Below are 19,648 nucleotides of genomic sequence, written 5' to 3'. Positions count from 1 at the left end.
ATGCATTATACATTTAATTTTGCTAAAATTAGAAACTTGTTAACTGCCATTTTACCAATGAGAAAGCTGAAATACAGAGAAGTTGTGAAACATCCAACACCTCACAGCTAGTGAGTGACTGGACTGGAATTTAAACATGGCTAAGTACAACTGCACAATCTAAGCTACTTCTACTAAAGCACGACAAGTTTAATTTAGACATTTCCAGAAGAAAATGAAGAATGATAATCTTGTAATTTTGGAGTAAAAAAGACTTTTCGAGAAAGGTAAAGACTGTAAAGAAAAACAAAGACAAATTAAACATCATAAAAAAATTTCAATATCCATAAGACAAAGAGCAAAGTCATAAACTCAAGAGGAAAGTGGAGCAAAAGGTCTGTAAAATTTTTTATGGCCAATGAGGTAATATTTCTAAAATACAAACAGCTTTTACAAACCAATAAGAAAAAAATGTGAACCTCTCAAAGGAAAAATTAGGGTTAAAGGTCATGATCATGCAAATCACAAAAGAAGAAATACGATGACAAAAAAAGTGAAAAAAATGTAACTCCACTAATCATCAGTTGAAGACTTTTTTTAAACACGTGATTTTGTCAAAATGGCAAAGATTAAGATTATCAAAGTGTGGGACAATAGACACAACTGGTAGGAGTATGAAAGTGCAACCTGACAAAATATCAAAATTTTGAACGTGCAATTATTTTAATCTAGCAAGTCCACTTTTAGAAATTTACCCTTTAAAACAGTAGGCAAAGGTGTTTGTTGATAACTGCAGAAAATAAGGAAATCAGTTAATTGCCAATCAATAGGGGACTGACTTATACAGCACATCAATAAAATTGACTACAATCCAGTCATTAAAAAGCATAACCAACACAATATTGTAAAGAAATTATCTTTCAATTAAAAATAAATTTTAAAAAATTTTTTTACTTTAAAAAAAAAAAAAAAAAAAACAAGATACATGGAAATGTAAAATGATGTAGCTGCTGTGGAAAAGTCTGTCAGTTCCTCAAAAAGTTAAACGCAAAAATACAGATGATCCAGTAATTCCACTCCTAGGGACAGCCTCAAGAAAAGAAAATTTATGTCCAAAAAAAACCCTTTACATGAATATATATAGGAGAATTATTTATAACAGCAAAAAAACTAGCACCAACCCAAATATTTATCAGCTGCGAACAGGTAAAATACGGTCTATCCAACTCTTTGTGACCACATGGGCTGTAGCCCGTCAAGCTCCTCTGTCCATGGAATTCTCAAGGAAAGAAAACTGGAGTGGGTAGCCATTCCCTTCTCCAGGAGATCTTCCCGACCCAAGGATCAAACTTGGGTCTCCTGAATTCCAGGGAGATTCATTACCATCTGAGCTACCAGGAAAGCCCATATCCATACAATGGCATAAAAAGGAATGAAGTCATGTTTCTTGGTTCAACATGGCACAATCTCAAAAACACTATGCTAAGTTAAAAAAGCCAGACACAAAAGGTCACACATTATATGATTCCATTTACATTAAATGCCTTGAATTGGTAAATTTACAGAGACAGAAAGCACACTGGTAGCTGCAAGCAAATTAATGAGTGGGAAAACTTGAACTGCTAATAGGTATGAGATTCCTTTGAGGGTGATGGAAATGTTCTGAAATTAATAGTGGTGGTTAACAACACAGTGAAAACACTAAAACCACTGAAGTGTACACTTGAAAATGATGAATTTTGTGTTTGTGATATATATCTCAGTTTTTTTAAGTTATAAATTTTTAATGCATATCTGATAGAAAAATTATCAATAATATGCTGTTAAATCAAAAAGCAAGTTTTAAAAACAGTATCAGTTCAGTCGCTCGGGTCATGTCCAACACTTTGCGACCCCCATGAACCACAGCACGCCAGGCCTCCCTGTCCATCACCAACTCCCAGAGTCCACCCAAACCCATGTCCATTGACTCAGTGATGCCATCCAACCATCTCATCCTCTGTAGTCCCCTTCTCCTCCAGCCCTCAATCTTTCCCAACATCAGGGTCTTTTCAAATGAGTCAGCTCTTTGCATCAGGTGGCCAAAGTATTGGCGTTTCAGCTTCAACATCAGTCCTTTTAATGAACACCCAGGACTGATCTCCTTTAGGATGGACTGGTTGGATCTCCTTGCAGTCCTAGGGACTCTCAAGAGTCTTCTCCAACACCACAGTTCAAAAGCATCAATTCTTCTGCACTCAGCTTTCCTTATAGTCCAACTCTCACATCCATACATGACTACTGGAAAAACCATAGCCTTGACTAGATGGACCTTTGCTGGCAAAGTAATGTCTCTGCTTTTTAATAAGCTGTCTAGGTAGGTCATAACTTTCCTTCCAAGGAGTGTCTTTTAATTTATTATGAAAGTGAAAAAGGAGAGAGAAAAAGCTGGCTTAAAACTCAACATTCAAAAAACGAAGATCATGCCATCCAGTACCATCACTTCATGGCAAGTGGGGGGGAAACAATGGAAACAGTGACCGACTTTATTTTCTTGGGCTCCAAAATCACTGCAGATGGTGACTGCAGCATGAAATTAAAAGACACTTGCTCCTTGGAAGAAAAAGCTATGAACAACCTAGACAGCATATTAAGAAGTAGAGACATTACTTTGCCAACAAAGGTCTCTATAGTCAAAGCAATGGTTTCTCCAGTAGTCGTGTATGGATGTGAGAGTTGGATCATAATGCTTTTGAACTGTGATGTTGGAGAAGACTCTTGATAGTCCCTTGGACTGCAAGGAGATCAAACCAGTCAATCCTAAAGGAAATTAAGCCTGAATTTTCACTGGAAGGTTTGATGCTGAAGCTGAAACTCCAAAAGTTTGGCCACCTGATGTGAAGAACTGACTCATTAGAAAAGATTCTAAAGCTGGGAATGACTGAAGACAGGAAGAGAAGGGGATGACATCAACGACTCAATGGACATAAGATTGAGTAAACTCCGGGAGATGGTGAAGGACAGGGAGGCCTGGCGTGTGCAGTCCAGGGGATCGCAAAGAGTCAGACACGACTGAGCGACTAAACAACAACAAAGTTTATTGTGTTAATATGGTTAATAAGGTCATATTACCCCGAAATAGATAATGTATACCTAGTTCTATACATAGTATACTACTAACAGTCTTGATTCCCATGAGAAGGGATAACCAGAAAATTATGCTCTTTAGCATCTTTTTTTTTTTTTACACAAAGAGCACATAATTATTTGCAAAAGTAAACATGAAAAAATACTACCATCTGCAAAGAAAAAGAGAATAATATGACAAAAATACACACAGCAGATTGAAACCAGGAGACAATACAGCAAAGATTATTAAACTGGGATCCATAAACCTCAGAGAATGTAAATTTGTAAAAGAAAAAAATTTTATCCCTAGGTTCACTAACCTCTAATTAAAGTTTAGAACCTCTTTCAACCAGACCTTGACAATCTACCATAGTAATATTAGCAGTACCTGTGATTTTTATCACTAATACAAGTTGTATTTTCATATCATATTAGTTGTTACAGATACCTCAAAATATCATCTACATATATATCACTACTTTAAAATTATGATAATTATTAGACTCACTGCTAGATCTTGTTTTTTAACTGCATTGGTAAAGGGGCACATGTATTAACATATCACATATTTATTTTTATGTATTTCAATATAACACATTCCTTTTTAATCTCATTTCATTCAGTTAAATGTGCATGCATTGGAGAAGGAAATGGCAACCCACTCCGGTATTCTCACCTGGAGAATCCCAGGGATAGAGGAGCCTGGTAGGCTGCTGTCTATGGGGTCGCACAGAGTAGGACATGACTGAAGCAACTTAGCAGCAGCAGCATTCAGTTAAAATCATTATTTCATAAAGGCTCCACAGTCTTCTCCGGAACGCCAAAGAGACCATACAACCAAACATCCACTCATATCCGAGCGTAACACCCACATAGTAGACAGAGGAAGGGAAAACCAATCATAGCGTATTCTAATTATTCAGGCATAAAGTAAGCAGGGCCTAAATTCAGACAAAAATAGATCAGTTCCAGTTTTAATCAGTTTGTCTAATACAAAATTCAAAATTGTCTTCCCCAAACCAGATCCTCCTCCAGATTTCAGTTGCCTCTAACTTCTTGTCTTCATTTTCAATCACTGATGTCACTTAAATGCTTTCTTTTCTATCCCAATTGACACAGATCTCTCTCCTGACGTATCACTTCTTATTTTAATTCTTTAAAAAAGAGCCTCCCTTCTCTCATTCTGATCAACTGATTCTGCATATCTCAACCAGATTAATCTTCTTAAATAATTATTTTCAAACTGCCCCAATCTCTCCAAATCACTCAATGCTCCCAATGTCTTTAATAGTATTGATAATGACATGATTCTAGAGCCATATCTGCAATAATTATTAATAGTTATTAATCAAAACAATTCTATAGCCATGTCCCATATCATTCAAACAATACTATGACATAAAATTCATGTATTAATAAGAGAAATCTAATTTATAGATGTTAAAAGCCACTTGGTCCTCTCCAGTTAAACCTCGGATAAAACTGAAATTCCTCATTCAAACCCCTCCATAATAATCATGCTCCAATTTGCCCTATCACCTCCGTCGTTCACACTGAAATTCCAGAATTTAACCAGATATTAACTCAATGTCTCTCTCCTCCTCGAATCTGGATGCGTGACTTTCTGCTGCTACATATTTGCTGATATAACTTCTAAGATTTGCAATGCCATTTGATTCATTCATTCCTTCAATAAACAGTTACTAGGCCCCTAAAATATACTAAACACTTAGTACATAGTAGGGGTTAAGCTCCTACTTTGTAACAAATACTTAAATCTCAGTCTAGGAGACTCCTCTTGGCTTTCCAAGTGGCGCTAGTGGTAAAGAACCTGCCTGCAGATGTAAGAGACACAGGTTCGATCCCTGGGTTGGGAAGAACTCCTACAGGAAGGAATGGCAACCCACTCCAGTGTTCTTGTCTGGAGGATCCTATGGACAGAGGACCCTGGGGTCCCCGGGGTTGCAAAGAGTAGGGTATGACTGAAGTGACTTAGCGCACAGACTTCCTTGGTGGTCCACTGGCTAAGACTCCATGTTCAAATGTTGGAGCCCGGGAATCAATCCCTGGTCGGGGAACTAGATCCCAAATGCCTCAATTATAGATCTTGCATGCCACAGCTAAGACCTGGTGCAGTCAAATAAATATTCTTTAAAAATCTGTTTAATGAGAAAGCAGAGACATAAACCACGTAATACAAGACAGTGTGGAGAATGCCACAAAAGAGGGATGCACAGATGCTAGGGAAGCAGAGAAAGAGCATAAAGCAAAGACTAGAGGGGGAGGCAAGGTTTCCTGGAGTTGGAGCACCTAACGAGAATTATTAAAGAAATCTGTGAGATCATAAAGTATGAGGTATTGTAGGCACATATAAAGCAAAACCAGACTATATAAAAGTCACTCATTTTGGCTAGATTCAAGAATATGTCTGAAGAGAGAAGTAATAAATGATAAAACTGCAAAGGTACAAGGGGACAAAATCATAATGAGCCTCACATATAGTGCTATGAAAGCTCCATTTTATTCCAAAAGCAGTAAGTAGCAGCAGGATATGCTGGAAAGCAGACAAGTTGAGGAATTCCCATGACCTAAATCTGAATTCGACCTCTTGTGTCATTTATTTGCTATGTGACTTTCATCAAATTTGCCTCTCTAAGCTTCAGTTTCCTCAAATACAAAATAGGAATTGATAATATCAATTTTGCCAAGATTCTAGCACAGGAGTCAATAAACTACGGCTTGGTCTGCCAGCAATGAATGGTTTTACACTTTTAAAGGATTGTTTATTTAACAAAAGAAAGAAAGAATATAGAACAGAGATCTTGCAACCCACAGAGCCAAAATGTTTACCTTATGGCCTTTCACATACAAATTTTGCCACCTCCTATCCTTAGCACAAAATAGGCAACCAAAAAATAATAACATTATTAAGAATTTTAAATACTGAATAAATCTTTATAGGATTTCTCTGATGATAACACATACAAAGAAACAGAAGTTAAAACAGCAATGGATGTTAGGAAACAAGCAAGAATGCTGCAGTAATCCATTAACTTCTCCTTTCCTTCCTTCGTACTATTACAGGTGAGATCAACTTCTACCTCCTCTCTGTATCCCTGTAGGCCACACACCCATATGTACTCTGGTATATGATACAGCACTTAATGCTCTTTGTTACTTAGCATACTTGCCTTCACTAGCTTACTACTTAATCAGGCTTACATCCACTATAAGTGAAAGTAGTGTTAAGAGTAAATATTTTGGAGTCAAACAGACCTTGTTTTAAATACTGGTTTTTCAATGTTTAAGGTTTGTTATTTAACTTGTATGGCTCCTAACAACACGAAACAGTCATAGCTACCACATAAGAGTTTTCTAGTTTTGCTTTGCTTTTTCACTTCAGATGTGCCACACTGTTATAAGCATTTTATGGGCACTATTTCATTTAATCTTCCCTGTAAGATAAGGACTATCAATTACTATCTCCCTATTACAGATGAGGAAACTAAAGCATGGAGAAGTTAAATAAGTTTCCCAAGAACTAGAAAAGTGAAGGATCAAAGGCTCACATTCTTAAGCAGCAAGACAATGAGAATCATATTGTCTAATTCACAGGATTTTTATGAATACTAATTTAGATTACACATTTAAAAGGGAAGGGGATGGCTTTTATAGTCCTTAGTATTCAGTAGTCCAATAAATACAAGTTCCACTTTCTAGTATGAAAGACTATATTCTGAAAGTATTCTCCAGAATCCTAAACATAACAGTACATAGCCAATAGAAGCTTAATAAATATTTATTAATAGGTTAGATATACTTTGCTGATTCACATTCTTGTTATTTCAAGGTTATCATTCTATACATAATCTCAATATATTACTTCACAAATTTGTATGTCAATTTTGCAGGTGACTATACTACATAGGAATCTATAGTACAACATATGCTGTCAGTTTTATTGGTTTTACTTAAATATAAACATTATGATCAGAAAGCAACGGATATACATGTAAAGATCCCAACAAAGTTTTTGTACAGAAAGAAATTAAGGTTGGTGTATCCTAAATTTATTCATTCTCTTAGCACTATTTGTAACTGGTATTATACAACTAATCTATTTTATTCACTTAGGGAATCTAAGTAATTTAGGAAAAGAAAAATAAAAAGATTCTAAGCTGTATAATATTACAGAGAGGTTCTCTCTGCAAAAGATGAATATTAAGAAAGATAAAGTGTTGTAACTTCTATTTTGTATCACCAATCTGGGTCACCAATTTCTACTGTTAATAAATGAAAACAATCTAAAAGCCACAATTACCAGATGTCCATTTAGTATGAAATATTGAGCCTCACAGCAAAGTGAACTACTTATTCTTCAAAAAATTAGGAATAAAATTTCAGCTGTAGAGAGATTTTAAAGTGACTAAAAAATTAATGAAAAGTAATAATCCTGCTACAAAAGAGAATACAAAACAAAAATTCTGTTACTACTTATCAGTTTTTGCCTTGTAAACTGAAGAATTCCTAGCTAGACCCAAAGTTACTTGATTTCTGAGACAACATGAAGGACAGAAATTTTTTTTAAAAATTATTTAATCAATTATTTAAACAATTAAAATTTCAAAAAGTAAATGAAGAATAATCACCACATCAAGTGAAATATAACCTTACCTTGCAGAGCAAAATTTCCTTTAACAATCTATTAAATTTCATAGAACACTATGCAGAAAACTTACAGAAGCAAAACAACTGATGCTGAAATGTTTTGGGAAAAAATCAGGTGACAACCAGGTTCAATGTAAACATGGAATTCTTAATTGAACATACGCTTGATATCACAAAGCTTTGTTCCCTTTTTCCCAATTGCTTTGTTGTTGTTCAGTCACTAAGTCATGTCCAACTCTTTGCAACCCCGTGGGATGCAGTACATCAGGCTTCCCTGTCCTTCACCATCTCCCAGAGTTTGCGCAAACTCATGTCCATTGAGTCAGTAATGCCATCCAACCATCTCATCCTCTGTCACCCCCTTCTCCAGCCCCCAATCTTTTCCAGCATCAGGGTCTTTTCCAGTATGTCAGCTCTTCGCATCAGGTGGCCAAAGTATTGTAGCTTCATCAGTCCTTCCAAAGAATACTCACGGTTCAATGTTTAGTAATTCATTTATGATTTAGTTTCTCCCTGCTTCCTGTGTCCCCCTCCAACCTAGCCATCAAACTAATATTAAAAATTCTCCACACTGTTTTTAATGAATGTTTTCAAAAGAAGCAATATTCTCCACTGATCAAGAAATATGAATTATTCAAAAAATCTTCACTAAAGGCTTAAAGACCTCCAAATGTGTATCCGTATTAATAGGAAGACACTTAGAGAGCATGAAAGGGATAGGGAAGAGAGAAAAGGAAGAGGGAAAAAGAAGGGGGAAAAGCTTAGCCCCTCTTTCCCAAACAAGTTAAGCATCGTTACCTGCCACTTACTACCAGACTTAGCATCTTCATTTGTTTACTTATTTCATACTTCCCTCAAAACTCAACCTCAACACTGCTTCATGATAAAAACACTCAACAAACTAGAACAGAAGGAAACTTCCTTAATCTGACAAACAGCATCTATGAAAACCCCATAGCCAGTATCACAGTTAATAGTGGAAGAAAGAATGCTTTCCTCCCAAGACCAGAAACAAGACAAGAATATCTGCTCTTGACACTTCAACAAAGGACCGAAGGGTTTAGCCAGGGCAGTTAGGCAAGTAAACAAAATAAAATGCATCCAGACTGGAAAAGAAGTAAAACTTATTTACAGGTGACATGATCTTTGGTATACAGAAAATCAGAGGGAATCCATTTAAAAAACAACTATTAGAACTAATAAACAAGTTCAGCAAGGCTGCAAAATACAAGATCAACACACAATAGTCAATTGTATTTTTATATATTTGCAGTGAGCAGCCCAAAAATGAAATAAAAAATTCTTTTTACAACAGCATCTAAAAGAATAAAATACTTAGGAATAATACAACAAATGAACCGTAAAACTTATACTCTGAAAACTACAGAACACTGTCAAAACAAATTAAAGATCTAAATAAATGGAAAGATTTTTCATAAAGCATTTTCATAAACAGGAAGACTTATTTAAAATTGTCAAGATGGTAATGCTCCCCAAATCGAGCTACAGACTTACACAATTCCTATCAAAATCCCAGCTGGCTTCTTTGCAGAAATTGATAAGCTAATCCTAAAATTTATATGGAAATACAAGTAGATCAGTGTTTGCCTAGAATTAAGGACAAGGGGAAATGAAAGATAACTCAAAGAATACAGGATTTATATTTCAGGTGACTATAATGTTCTATAAATTTTGGGATAGCTACACAAATGTGAATATACTAAACACTACTGAGTTATATATTTTAAATGGGCTACTTCTATAAGTGAATTATATCTCAAGAAAAGCTGTTAACCAAAAAAATTCTCAACTTTTGAATAGTCCCTGGCCCACCCACCAATCCATTTTGTTACTCTCTCTCAGAATGCCTGTAAAGAGTTTATATTGCAGTAACTCCCACTTGTTCACTTATTGTATTGAAATAACTAAATTATATGCCTTACTTCACTTATTCAAAAGCTATAAGATTCACAACAGTCTCTTCTATTTCTTTCCTTTTAGAACCAAGTACAATAATGGGTGGGCTTCCCTGGTGGCTCGGTGGTAAAGACCCTGCCTGCCAATGCAGGAGACGTGGGTTAGATCCCTGGATAGAGAAGATCCCCCTGGCAACTCGCATCAGTATTCTTGCCTGTGAAATCCCTTGGACAGAGGAGTTTGGCAGGCTACAGGCCATGGGATTGCAAGAGAGTCAGATACAACTTAGCGACTAAACAACAACATAATAATGGGTACAGAACAGGCCCTCAAATAGGGTTTCTAATTTTCAAAATGCAAAACATTAGAAATTACTTAGCGTATAGAAGTTAGTCAGACTTACTCTAAAATCTTCCTTTGGGGGAATACAGAAATACACAAAACTCCCCAGATTCCTAACCAAATTCTTCAGAATAAAGACAAATAAAAGTGTACCTAGAGCAAGTTTTCAAATTAGAACAATCTTAGACAATAAAAGAATAAAACTGCAATTCAATTAAAATTAAAGTTGTCCAGAAATAAAGTTAATTTAAAGGTTCAGTATTAGCAGGTGGTCAAAGAAAGTTGTAGTATTTTCATCATGAAACATGAGCACAAGTTAATAATTAAGTCTTTGTTGTTTATTTGATGATTTTATTGCTCTTTCTGGGTTAAGGCTCACAAAATATTAGTTACAATGACTTTAGAATTACAAAAACAGCAACAGAAAACATGAAAAAAACAGTAAGGTCAATCTATATGATATTTCTTTAAATTAATAATGATAATAATGCTCTATCCCGAAAGAAAAAGAAAATTCAAATATGTTTCCCATGAAACTATACTTCAGAAACTGAAATTCAAAGTTAACAGCTTTCAAAGTACAAAGAGAAATAATTCAAACAGCCAGAACCCAGTAGACCACAACGGCAATCAATAACTGGAGAGTACAGGAGAGACCCACTAAAGGTTATAAAATCCAGTTGTAATGTTCTTTGTAAAATCTGTATCTTTAAATAGCTACTGACATTTACTTGTCATTCAAACCCACCTTTGAAGAGAAGTCCTTCTATCCTCCTCCTGTGGCTCTTACCCCTTCCCTTCTCTTCCCACTGCTCCCCAACCTCTTCACACAACTTTACTTTTTGAAGAAGGAAAGCAATTTTAAGTATTATAATTCACCTTTTAGACATAATTTCACAAATATATGCTACCATCTGAAATAACTTCATGAAATGCCCCAAGCTGTTCACCACCCAGGGACTACAATCCCACCCCCCTTGCATCAAACAAGGCTCTGTGACAAATTATTACCAATGAAATGCGGGCAGATGTTTGTCTTTGGGGGTTCTTAAATGTCCTGTAGGCTACAGGCAGGGCTCCAAGGCTCCAGGGAACAGTGGAGACATAAGATGTAAGGCGTCTATGTCCCTCAATTACCACATGGAGAAAAGCCACAAGCCTGCTAACAAGGAGCACCTGCATTAGTCTATTAATGTGAGCAAAATACAAACTTGCATATGTTAAGCCACTGAAATTTTGGAATGTATTTATTACCCTAATTAGCATTACCCAAAGTAAAATATGCATGAATATTAAATATTTCAATTCCCCCTAATTAAAAATATTTATAAGGGCTACTTTGCAAAGATTATCTAAAAGCCCATTTAAGTAGCATTAAATTTTAAAACCTAAACAATTTTCCACCTTAATTTTCTTGTAAAGTAACTACTTTAAATGACAGCAAGAGGAGTCCCACTGTAAATAATAAAGTTCACTGTTCACTTATCTTAATATACTATTTCATTAACATTTATTTTCATGATTATTTTCATTATTTCATGATAAAAATGTCTTTCTCAATTCTCCCAATTAAAAAACTCAAATTATTATAGTAATATTGTCTAATAATAATTCATAATGTCTAATGAAAATTACCAAATTTTGCCTGAGTTAAGGGCAAAATTCATTTCCATTTTATTGTTTTTAAAGTATTAAAAATTATCCCTAATTTAAAAGAATTTTTCCTTTAAATATAACCATATGGCAGATAATTCTGTCCACTGTAAATGCACACACACCCATAATATATACACTTTAACAAAACCATGACATTTTCCATTTCCTATCCTTTACAAACATACTTCACAAATGTGTTAAAATTTTAATGCTTTACTTGGGTTTTTTTAAGCTTAACATTGCTGATATAAATAATAATGATACAAGGCCTAAGGAAACCTGGTGTTAGTAAACAGAGACATTACAAATTTAAACTAATGAAACTCCTCCCACATCATCTTCACCCTGCCTTCAGCAAATAAAAAAACTATTTAATCTCTCTGTTGCCTTTACCTTAAACTCCGTTTCACTATCCACCCCCCCCCCAACAATACAATTAAAATTAAATGAACAACACATTTACCACTCCTCACAGAATTTTAAAAAATGGAAAATTACTGAAAGTTGATTTTTGATAGAAGATTTTTGAAATTACTGATAGAAAATTTTTGCTTCCATTCAGGAAAATATTCCATAAGTTTTGAACTGAAACAACTGCATGGGAATTGCATGGTACTTATATTTATAAATAAGCTCTAGGCCCTTGATCCTTTTTTACACTTGACTGTGTCTTAATATATATGTGCTGTATGTAGTTTAAAATTTTTTTCCAGGACTACATAGCAAGAACTCAAAAAAAGAGAGTAAATGAAACTGAAAGATGCCCTATTCAAAAATATGAAAACAAATCAAGTATGACCAAATAGTCTCTATAAATTAGGACACTAGGCTATTTTACTGACAGTCTTCGTTCTAAGAAAAAGACTTCTAATATACAACATTTAACGTTGTTTAGATATATTCAATACCTTAAGTATATCAAAGGACTCAAATATTCTATTGTCTTGATTTTTAACATACGGTGACATAATATTGCTCTCAGTAATCCAATGAGTATTTGTACTTACACGTTTCTCAGTGCCCACAGTCTGGGCTGCAGGAGGAAAAAAAAAAAAACTAATATTTAACTAAGCAGCTACTATGTCCCAAAGATTTTTTTTTTTTTTTCCCCCAATTTACCCTCAGGATCTTACTATAAATGTCTTATCTCCTTGTTACTGATGAAGAAACAGACTCAAGAGACATCAGGTATCTTGCCAAAGTGAAAGAACTAAGAGAAATGGCACAGCCAGAGTTCTGAGGTCCGTAAAACAAGTCCTCTGCCCACTAAACTACCTGTGTTGTTTTTCCAGTAGTGGTCACAGAAAACAGCTCGCCACCCTTCCTCCTCTTCCCCCTGACACTTCCCCACGAACAGCAGGAAACATTTCTTTGTGAGACCAGGTTCAGAAAGGAGCAACCTCTGGACATGATACAGAGCGTGACCAACAAGGATCGAATCTGTATAACGATTTCATCCACTGAGCTTTCAGCTAGATGCGCTAACTCGACGCAATTAGAGAGTGGGAAAGATGAAGTAAATAGCAAATAAGCATCCAAATACCATTGATACTTGGTTCTGAGATGCAGCGTACGCCTACTGGCAGCAGATCTACCTTTACAGCTGCGTTCTGCTTAAACTACTCTCAAAATAGCTTTCTAAGAGCACACGCTTAGAGCAGACAAAAGAGGCGGCTTGCTCTAGGTTTTGGAGACTGTGAGGGAAAACTTGTTTGTATTCAATACGTGACTATCTCGATTGATAATTAAGGGAACTAGAGCCAGTAAGGCAGTATCCCCTGAAATACAGTTCTGCGCTTCCCCTGTGTACTCGACTCCATCAACACAATGCATCTGAACAGCCTAAGCGCGAGAGTTGGCCGTGCTGAGGAGGATGACAGCTCCAGTAACTTCCTCTTCCTCACCGACCTCCTCAGCTCGGCGCGTACACGCCTTTCCCCCTAGGAGGCAGGATAAAACAATTTCAAACGCACAGAATCCATCCAATCCTACCACCACCACAGGACAGGGAAGCCAGCTTCCATTTCTTCCCCCGCCCCTCTGAAAAAAAATTTTATCTTAAAAAAAAAATGCGTAAGTATTATCAACGGGAAAGTATCTGCAACGAAAAAAAGAAAAAAGGAAATATGTACTTCGTCCCTCCACACACAGCCTTAAGGAAAGGATCTAAAGAAGGGACCTCGACACCGCATCTTCGCGAGATTTACTGCTTAGATTCACTTTCCCTCGGGTCCCACCGCCGGCCAGGGGCAGAGCTCGCAGTTGGAACGCCAAAATCTGCCTTCGCCGCTTCTCAGGAGACGCGGGGGCGGCTGAGGCGGCGGCGATCCGCGCGTCCCGCCTCCGACCCTCACCTGCCCAGGCCTGAGGCAGGGCCCCGCGCCCCGCGAGGCGTCCGGGGAGGCCGGCGGGAGGCAGGGAGGCCGGTCGGCGGGCGGGCGGGAGCCGAGGCGGTTAGGCCGCGCTGCAGGCCAGCGCGCTTCCTGCCGCGGCCCCGGGAACAGCGGCGCGGCCCCGACCCGCGGCTCCCGGGCCCGGTTGCTGTGCCTGAGCCGCGAACACACTCACCCTCCCGGGCCCCCGCGGGACAGCTCTCACCCGCGAGGCTCTCGGGAGTCTCGGCCACAAAGGGGGGAGGGACGCGCCACTCGGGGGTCCCGGACACTCTGAATCGGCCCCCAGAATCCCGGGCCCTGGGCGCGGACCAGCCCCCAACACACACACACACACACACACACATACATACATACACCGCACGCGCGCACACCGGAACCTTCGCCGCCTCCGAAAGAGACGCGGGTCAGCCCCGCACCCGACACACACCCACTCGCTGTGGGTCCTCCGGCCGCCTCGCCGCCCGCCAGAGTCCCAACTCGCACAAACCCCCACGCACATTCGGCCCTCTCCCACCTCATTTCCCCAGGAGTCGCGCTCCTCTGCCCAACGTTCTCGATGCTACTCGAAGGCACGAAAACACTCTACCTCATTCTCTTCCTCCAGCCCAGAAGGAGCAACAGCAGCCATTTCCCCGCGGCAGGGGAAACACACATACAAACACGCGCGCGCGCGCGCGCACCCGGCCCCCACAGATGCTTCCCCTCCGGAGTCGCGGCCGCAGACGCAAACATAAACACCCACGGGCGGGCCTCGCTCCCGCCAGCCCGCCCCGAAGGGAAGCCGCGGCGGCGGCGGGCCGGGCCCGGATCCTGGCTCGCGCGGGACGGGCGCGCAGAGCGCCCGGGCCTGGGGTCCCCCGAGGGCCTGCGCCCCTCTCCTCACCTGCATTCAGCGCGCCGGGGTCCGGGCGGCGACGGCGGCGGCGGCGGCGGGGCGGCTGCTGCTGGTGCTGCGGCGGCGGGGGAGGCGGCGGCGGCGGTGGCGGCGGGGCTGAGGGCAGCAAAGACATGCAGGCAGCCCGCCGGGGGGAGAGGCACCGGCCGGAGGGGACGCGGGGCGGGCGGGCCGGGCCGGGCCGCCTGAGGAACCGCAAAGGCGGCGGCGAGAAGGGCGGCTGAGGGGAGCGAGAAGGAGACGGATGGGGGGGCGGGGAAGGGACCGAGGGCCGCGCCGCCGGGCTTCGGGGACGGTGACCCTGGACGCGCAGGAGAGGCCCCGCGGCCGCGGCCGCCGACGCGAAGGGCCCTGCCCGAGGAAGCTGCGCCCCCGCAGCCGCCGGAGCCGCGGCTATTACTCCGAGAGCCGCGCAGAGCCTAGCCTTGGCCTTGGCCTCCAGGCGCTGGGGCTGCCGCCGCTGCGGGGGTTGCTGCTGCGCCTGCTGCTGCCGGGGCCGAGAGTGCTGCACCGAGACGCCAGCTTTCGGTGCCTCCGCTCTCGCTCACACACGTTCACACCCCCGAGAGTCGGGGGAGAGGCGTCCGCGCGATATCGGTATTGAGATTAATAACAAGGTGCGGAGAGTGCGAGAAGGAGGAGGGTTGATTGACGTGGAGGGGCTGGCGAGAGTCAGTCACTCCCCCGCGCGGAGGGGTGGGGTGAGGGGGAGGAGGCGGAGCTTCAGCGCCGCGCCTTGGCCCCGCCCCCGGAGCGCCGCGTTTGGCCGTAGTGCGCGTGCGCGCAGGACTGCCAGTTCTCTTGCCTATTTTCTCCTTTACCCTTGCTGTTTTCTTACTCGTTTCTCTTGGCTTGAGTGAAGAGACGAGCCGGGGAGGCTGGTCGGTTATCAGAAAGACACAGCCGCAAAGCCACGGTGGGTGGCGGGAAGATACTAGCGATCCCGCCTCACCCGGTGTTCGCGCGGGGACTCGGCGCTGTTTGCTGCGCGCTAGCCTGAGGCGGCCTGACCGCGAAGCCCAGCCAGCGCTGCTCAAGGCGGCGATTGGGACGCCAGGTGAGATGAAGGAAGTGACCGAAGAAAATGTTTCCTGACATCTTCTGTGGTTTAAGTTTTTTTTTTAACGTGTAACATCTGTAAGTTGCATTGCGAGAGGTAAATAAAAGAACCTGTGACGCTTTACGTTAACCCTGTCCTATTTATTTTCTGAGGCTCCCCTCTCAAAGTAGAAATACATTTGCTTGGCCGTGAACAGAGTTAAAACGGCAGTGTAAGCTAGCAATATGAATGTTTACTTGGCGTATGTGGCCTTGACATTTTAAGTTTATGGGGTTTATTTTGTTTTTGCGGGTCAACTTCAGCTTTTACCACCAGCAGTCCGAAAACAAACCAGCTCTAGAGGCAAAATACTGCTGTTACAGAGTTTTGCATAATCTCTTTCCCAATGCATGCTCCCGGCTTGCGTACTTACCAGTGTCAAGGGTATATTAGCAGTGTTCAGGATTCCCCACGCACCCACCCACCCACAGGGGCGGTGTTTAGCACACTAAACACGTGGTGTTGGTTGCAATTAATCTTAGACCCTATTATTTAATGTAAAAAGTCTTCACCTCTTGGGGTAAAAGTTGCTGTAAAAATGCAAATCATCATTTAGCCACAACGGAGCAGTTATTGAAAGAGTCCACCAAAAGAAGAATTGCATTAGTTTCAGCTTTGTCACCAGGAAGTGTGAGTGAGTAATTAGAGAAGCCCCTCAAGACGTAGAAGACCGCAGGCTACTTTGTTTTCCATCTACGTTGTTTCCATTTCCCTGCCTAGCAACATCACCCCCAAACCAGCTTCTGTAAATGGGTCTGAAAATGGCCTAATCGTAAAAGAAGTACCACTCACTCCTAACGATCTTGATTCTAAGGCTTTGTAATGGACAAAGCCAAACAAGTCACTTCAGGAGCCCAGAATAGTAAACCCGCCTCAGTGGCATCTTGCCACAGCATTTCTCCTTGGCGTAGAAACATTTGCCCCAAGGAGAAATACTACCAAATAATGAAGAAAAGAGGAAAATAAACACCTGAAAAACATAAATCAGATGATGGGATAGTCTCACAGATTTAAACTTTTTCAAATGCCTGTAAATATATATTCAGTAGATTCCTAGCCATTCATATACAGTAAACATCTCTGGAGGGTGTATTATATTCCAGATACTGTGTTTCTCATCAGAGATACAAAAATAAATATATATGGTCCCTGTTCTTAAGTAGCTTACAGTCTTTGTAGGGGAAGCCAACCCATAAACAGGAAACACATAGAACACACCAGAAACGAAAGTGTGAAAGGTAACAAAAAATTAATAGTCACAATGAGGCCCAGGAGGATAAAATTGATGGCACTAGCAGTTTCACTGGAGCCATGTGATACCTGCCAGTCTCACGGACAAACTGTCAGTAGTGACTGAAGTGAGGAAGGAGGAGAGAACCTCTGTGGATGGTGAAGAAGCTCTGATAAATGTTTGGGTTTGCTGATCCTGAAGTTCAGATTTACATAGGCCATGTTCATTGTTGGCCTTTTAATTTAAATACTAAATGCATCACGATCCACTGAGTAATTAGAATTGTGATAGAGTTAAGAATAGTGAATTTTATTATTTAAAAGGGGCAATTGAATGCAAGTTAAGCTTAAATAATCTCTACTGTCAGGGCCTTTCCTTTACACCTTCGAAAATAGATTGGCTCACCCTAAAAACAGGAAAGCCGTATTTTCATATATTAATGAGTATAACCATGTTGTCCAAAAAATAGGTTGTTTTTCTCATTTGCAAGAAGATGAAATTAAAGGAATAATAATTTTCGAATAGCTGGCCCTGTACAAAAGCTGAGAAATCATAATCTTCACTGATATTTTTAAAATTCCCCCATAAGTCTCCAAAAGACATTCCAACAACAAAAGAGTAGTACCTAAGCCATTTTTAAAAAGCAGTTTTATAGTAGTTCAAAGTTCACAACAGAATAGTAACCTGATTTTGATAGCTTATTTCATGAGAATTTTCCATGTTTGACAGATGTTGTAATTTTTAAATGAAGATTTAAAAAAAGAGAGAAAGAGAACACAGTTCTATGAAAGAGAAAGTATAGAAAAAAGCAGAGAGCTGATTTTGAAAACTGAGTTTTTAGGGAACTGAAAGAGAAGGAGGCATATATTGAAAAAAAATGTTTTTAAATAACAACACAATAAGAAAATATTTCTATAAAGAAATGATTTATCCAAGTAAAAACTTCTGGGTTAAGTAAGGCCTTTTTGACCAAAATGGTTTAATAGTAGAATTGTGTAGGGTACAATTTGTCCTGAAAACACTTATGTTTATTTGCATTATAACAGAATTGGTTCATTACTTCTCAAAAAAAAAAAAAAAAAAGACAATGTTCTAGTGACCACCTGCATCTTTTCCAAATTAGCAATTAATATTTTATCTGAGTAAATCTAATCTCTCCATGTTTTTTCTGTTGGTAGCATGGGTAGCCAGATCAGTAAAATCCCTTATAACTATATTCCTTTGTTTTCTGAAATTCTGTTGAGCAGCTTGCTCAAAAGGCAAAGATTTAAATTTTGTAACTTAAGAATGTTATTACTACTTTATAAAGAATCAAATATTATTTTATTGATATTAGTACACATTTCTATACTAATAGCTGTAAAACTTTTCAAGTATTGCATTTAAATTATTTAGTAAACTATAATTAATAAAATAATTAACTAATTTACCTGATATTCATTAGTACAACATTTAAATAGGTATTAATCAAGATGATCTTAAATTTTTAATTCCCAGACCTCCTGACAGGGCTCCAAACTATATTCCAGTGACATATTCTACCTTTTATTGAACTATATTCCTCTCCATCTTCCCATCTTTACTCATCTTATTCCTCTCCCTCCCTTCCCCTTTATCCCCTTGGCTAATATTTTTTGAGATGCCATATACCATGGGTATGTTCATCTAAGAAAAAAGTGGCTTCATTCATTGCCTCCACACCTCTTCCAGTCCATCAACTCTCTCTTTCCATCAACCTCCTATTTGTTCCTTTCTCTAGTTTTGATTATGGACGACACCGAGGACCATTCCACTCTCTTGGTCAAAGATAAACATTTTCCACCATGTTTAATAGTGTGCTGTATGATACACTGTGTGCTCAGTCACTCAGTTGTGTCCAACGCTTTGCAACTCTCTGGACTGTAGCTCACCAGGATCCTCTTCCATGGGATTTTCAGGCAAGAACACTGGAGTGGGTTGCCATTTCCTCCTCAAGGGGATCTTCCTGACCCAGGGATCGAACCCACACCTTCTGTGTCTCCTGCATTGCAGGCAGATTCTTTACCCGCTAAGCCATCCGGGAAGCCTCATATGATATCCTAGTCCTAGATAAAATAATGAAGTAGACCACATTCATTTTAATGTCCTCCTGCCTCTTCTCTCTATACTCCCAGGATCGAGTCTCAAGTCCCTTGAACCCTGAATATTCAGAATCTCCAACCCCATCATCATCAGCACCATTCTCTCTAGTATTTCCCTACATTCTAGAAATGTTCTGGTAAGTTCCATGACCACCACCAATAAATATCCAGTGCTTCAATTTTTTAAGTATTTGGAGGTATCTGGTGTGCTATTCAATCAATAAAATCAATTATTTT

At 39.9% G+C, this 19,648-nt stretch overlaps 1 protein-coding gene across 4 annotated transcripts in view; it reads right to left on the bottom strand.

Moving 5' to 3' along the window:
- Positions 1–15,378, bottom strand: part of CNOT6L (CCR4-NOT transcription complex subunit 6 like) — a 120,181-nt gene extending 104,803 nt beyond the window's left edge. The window contains exon 1 of one of the 4 annotated variants that reach the window (XM_065914751.1): positions 14,950–15,378. Coding sequence is in view for 2 of the 4 variants with exons in the window: in XM_065914748.1 (XP_065770820.1) it covers positions 14,653–14,720 (68 nt within the window). In the remaining 2 variants the exon portion in view is untranslated. Of the gene's footprint in view, positions 1–14,580; positions 14,777–14,949 lie in introns of those variants that run through there. The other 3 variants (XM_065914752.1, XM_065914748.1, XM_065914750.1) reach the window with 3 other exon arrangements.
- Positions 15,379–19,648: the final 4,270 nt, after the last annotated feature.

The sequence above is a fragment of the Muntiacus reevesi genome, chromosome 22 (genome assembly GCF_963930625.1).
Source record: "Muntiacus reevesi chromosome 22, mMunRee1.1, whole genome shotgun sequence".
NCBI classification, from domain to species: Eukaryota; Metazoa; Chordata; class Mammalia; order Artiodactyla; family Cervidae; genus Muntiacus; species Muntiacus reevesi.
The sequence above is the reverse complement of the archived record's forward strand: the minus strand, read 5'-3'. Positions and strand labels throughout refer to the sequence as shown.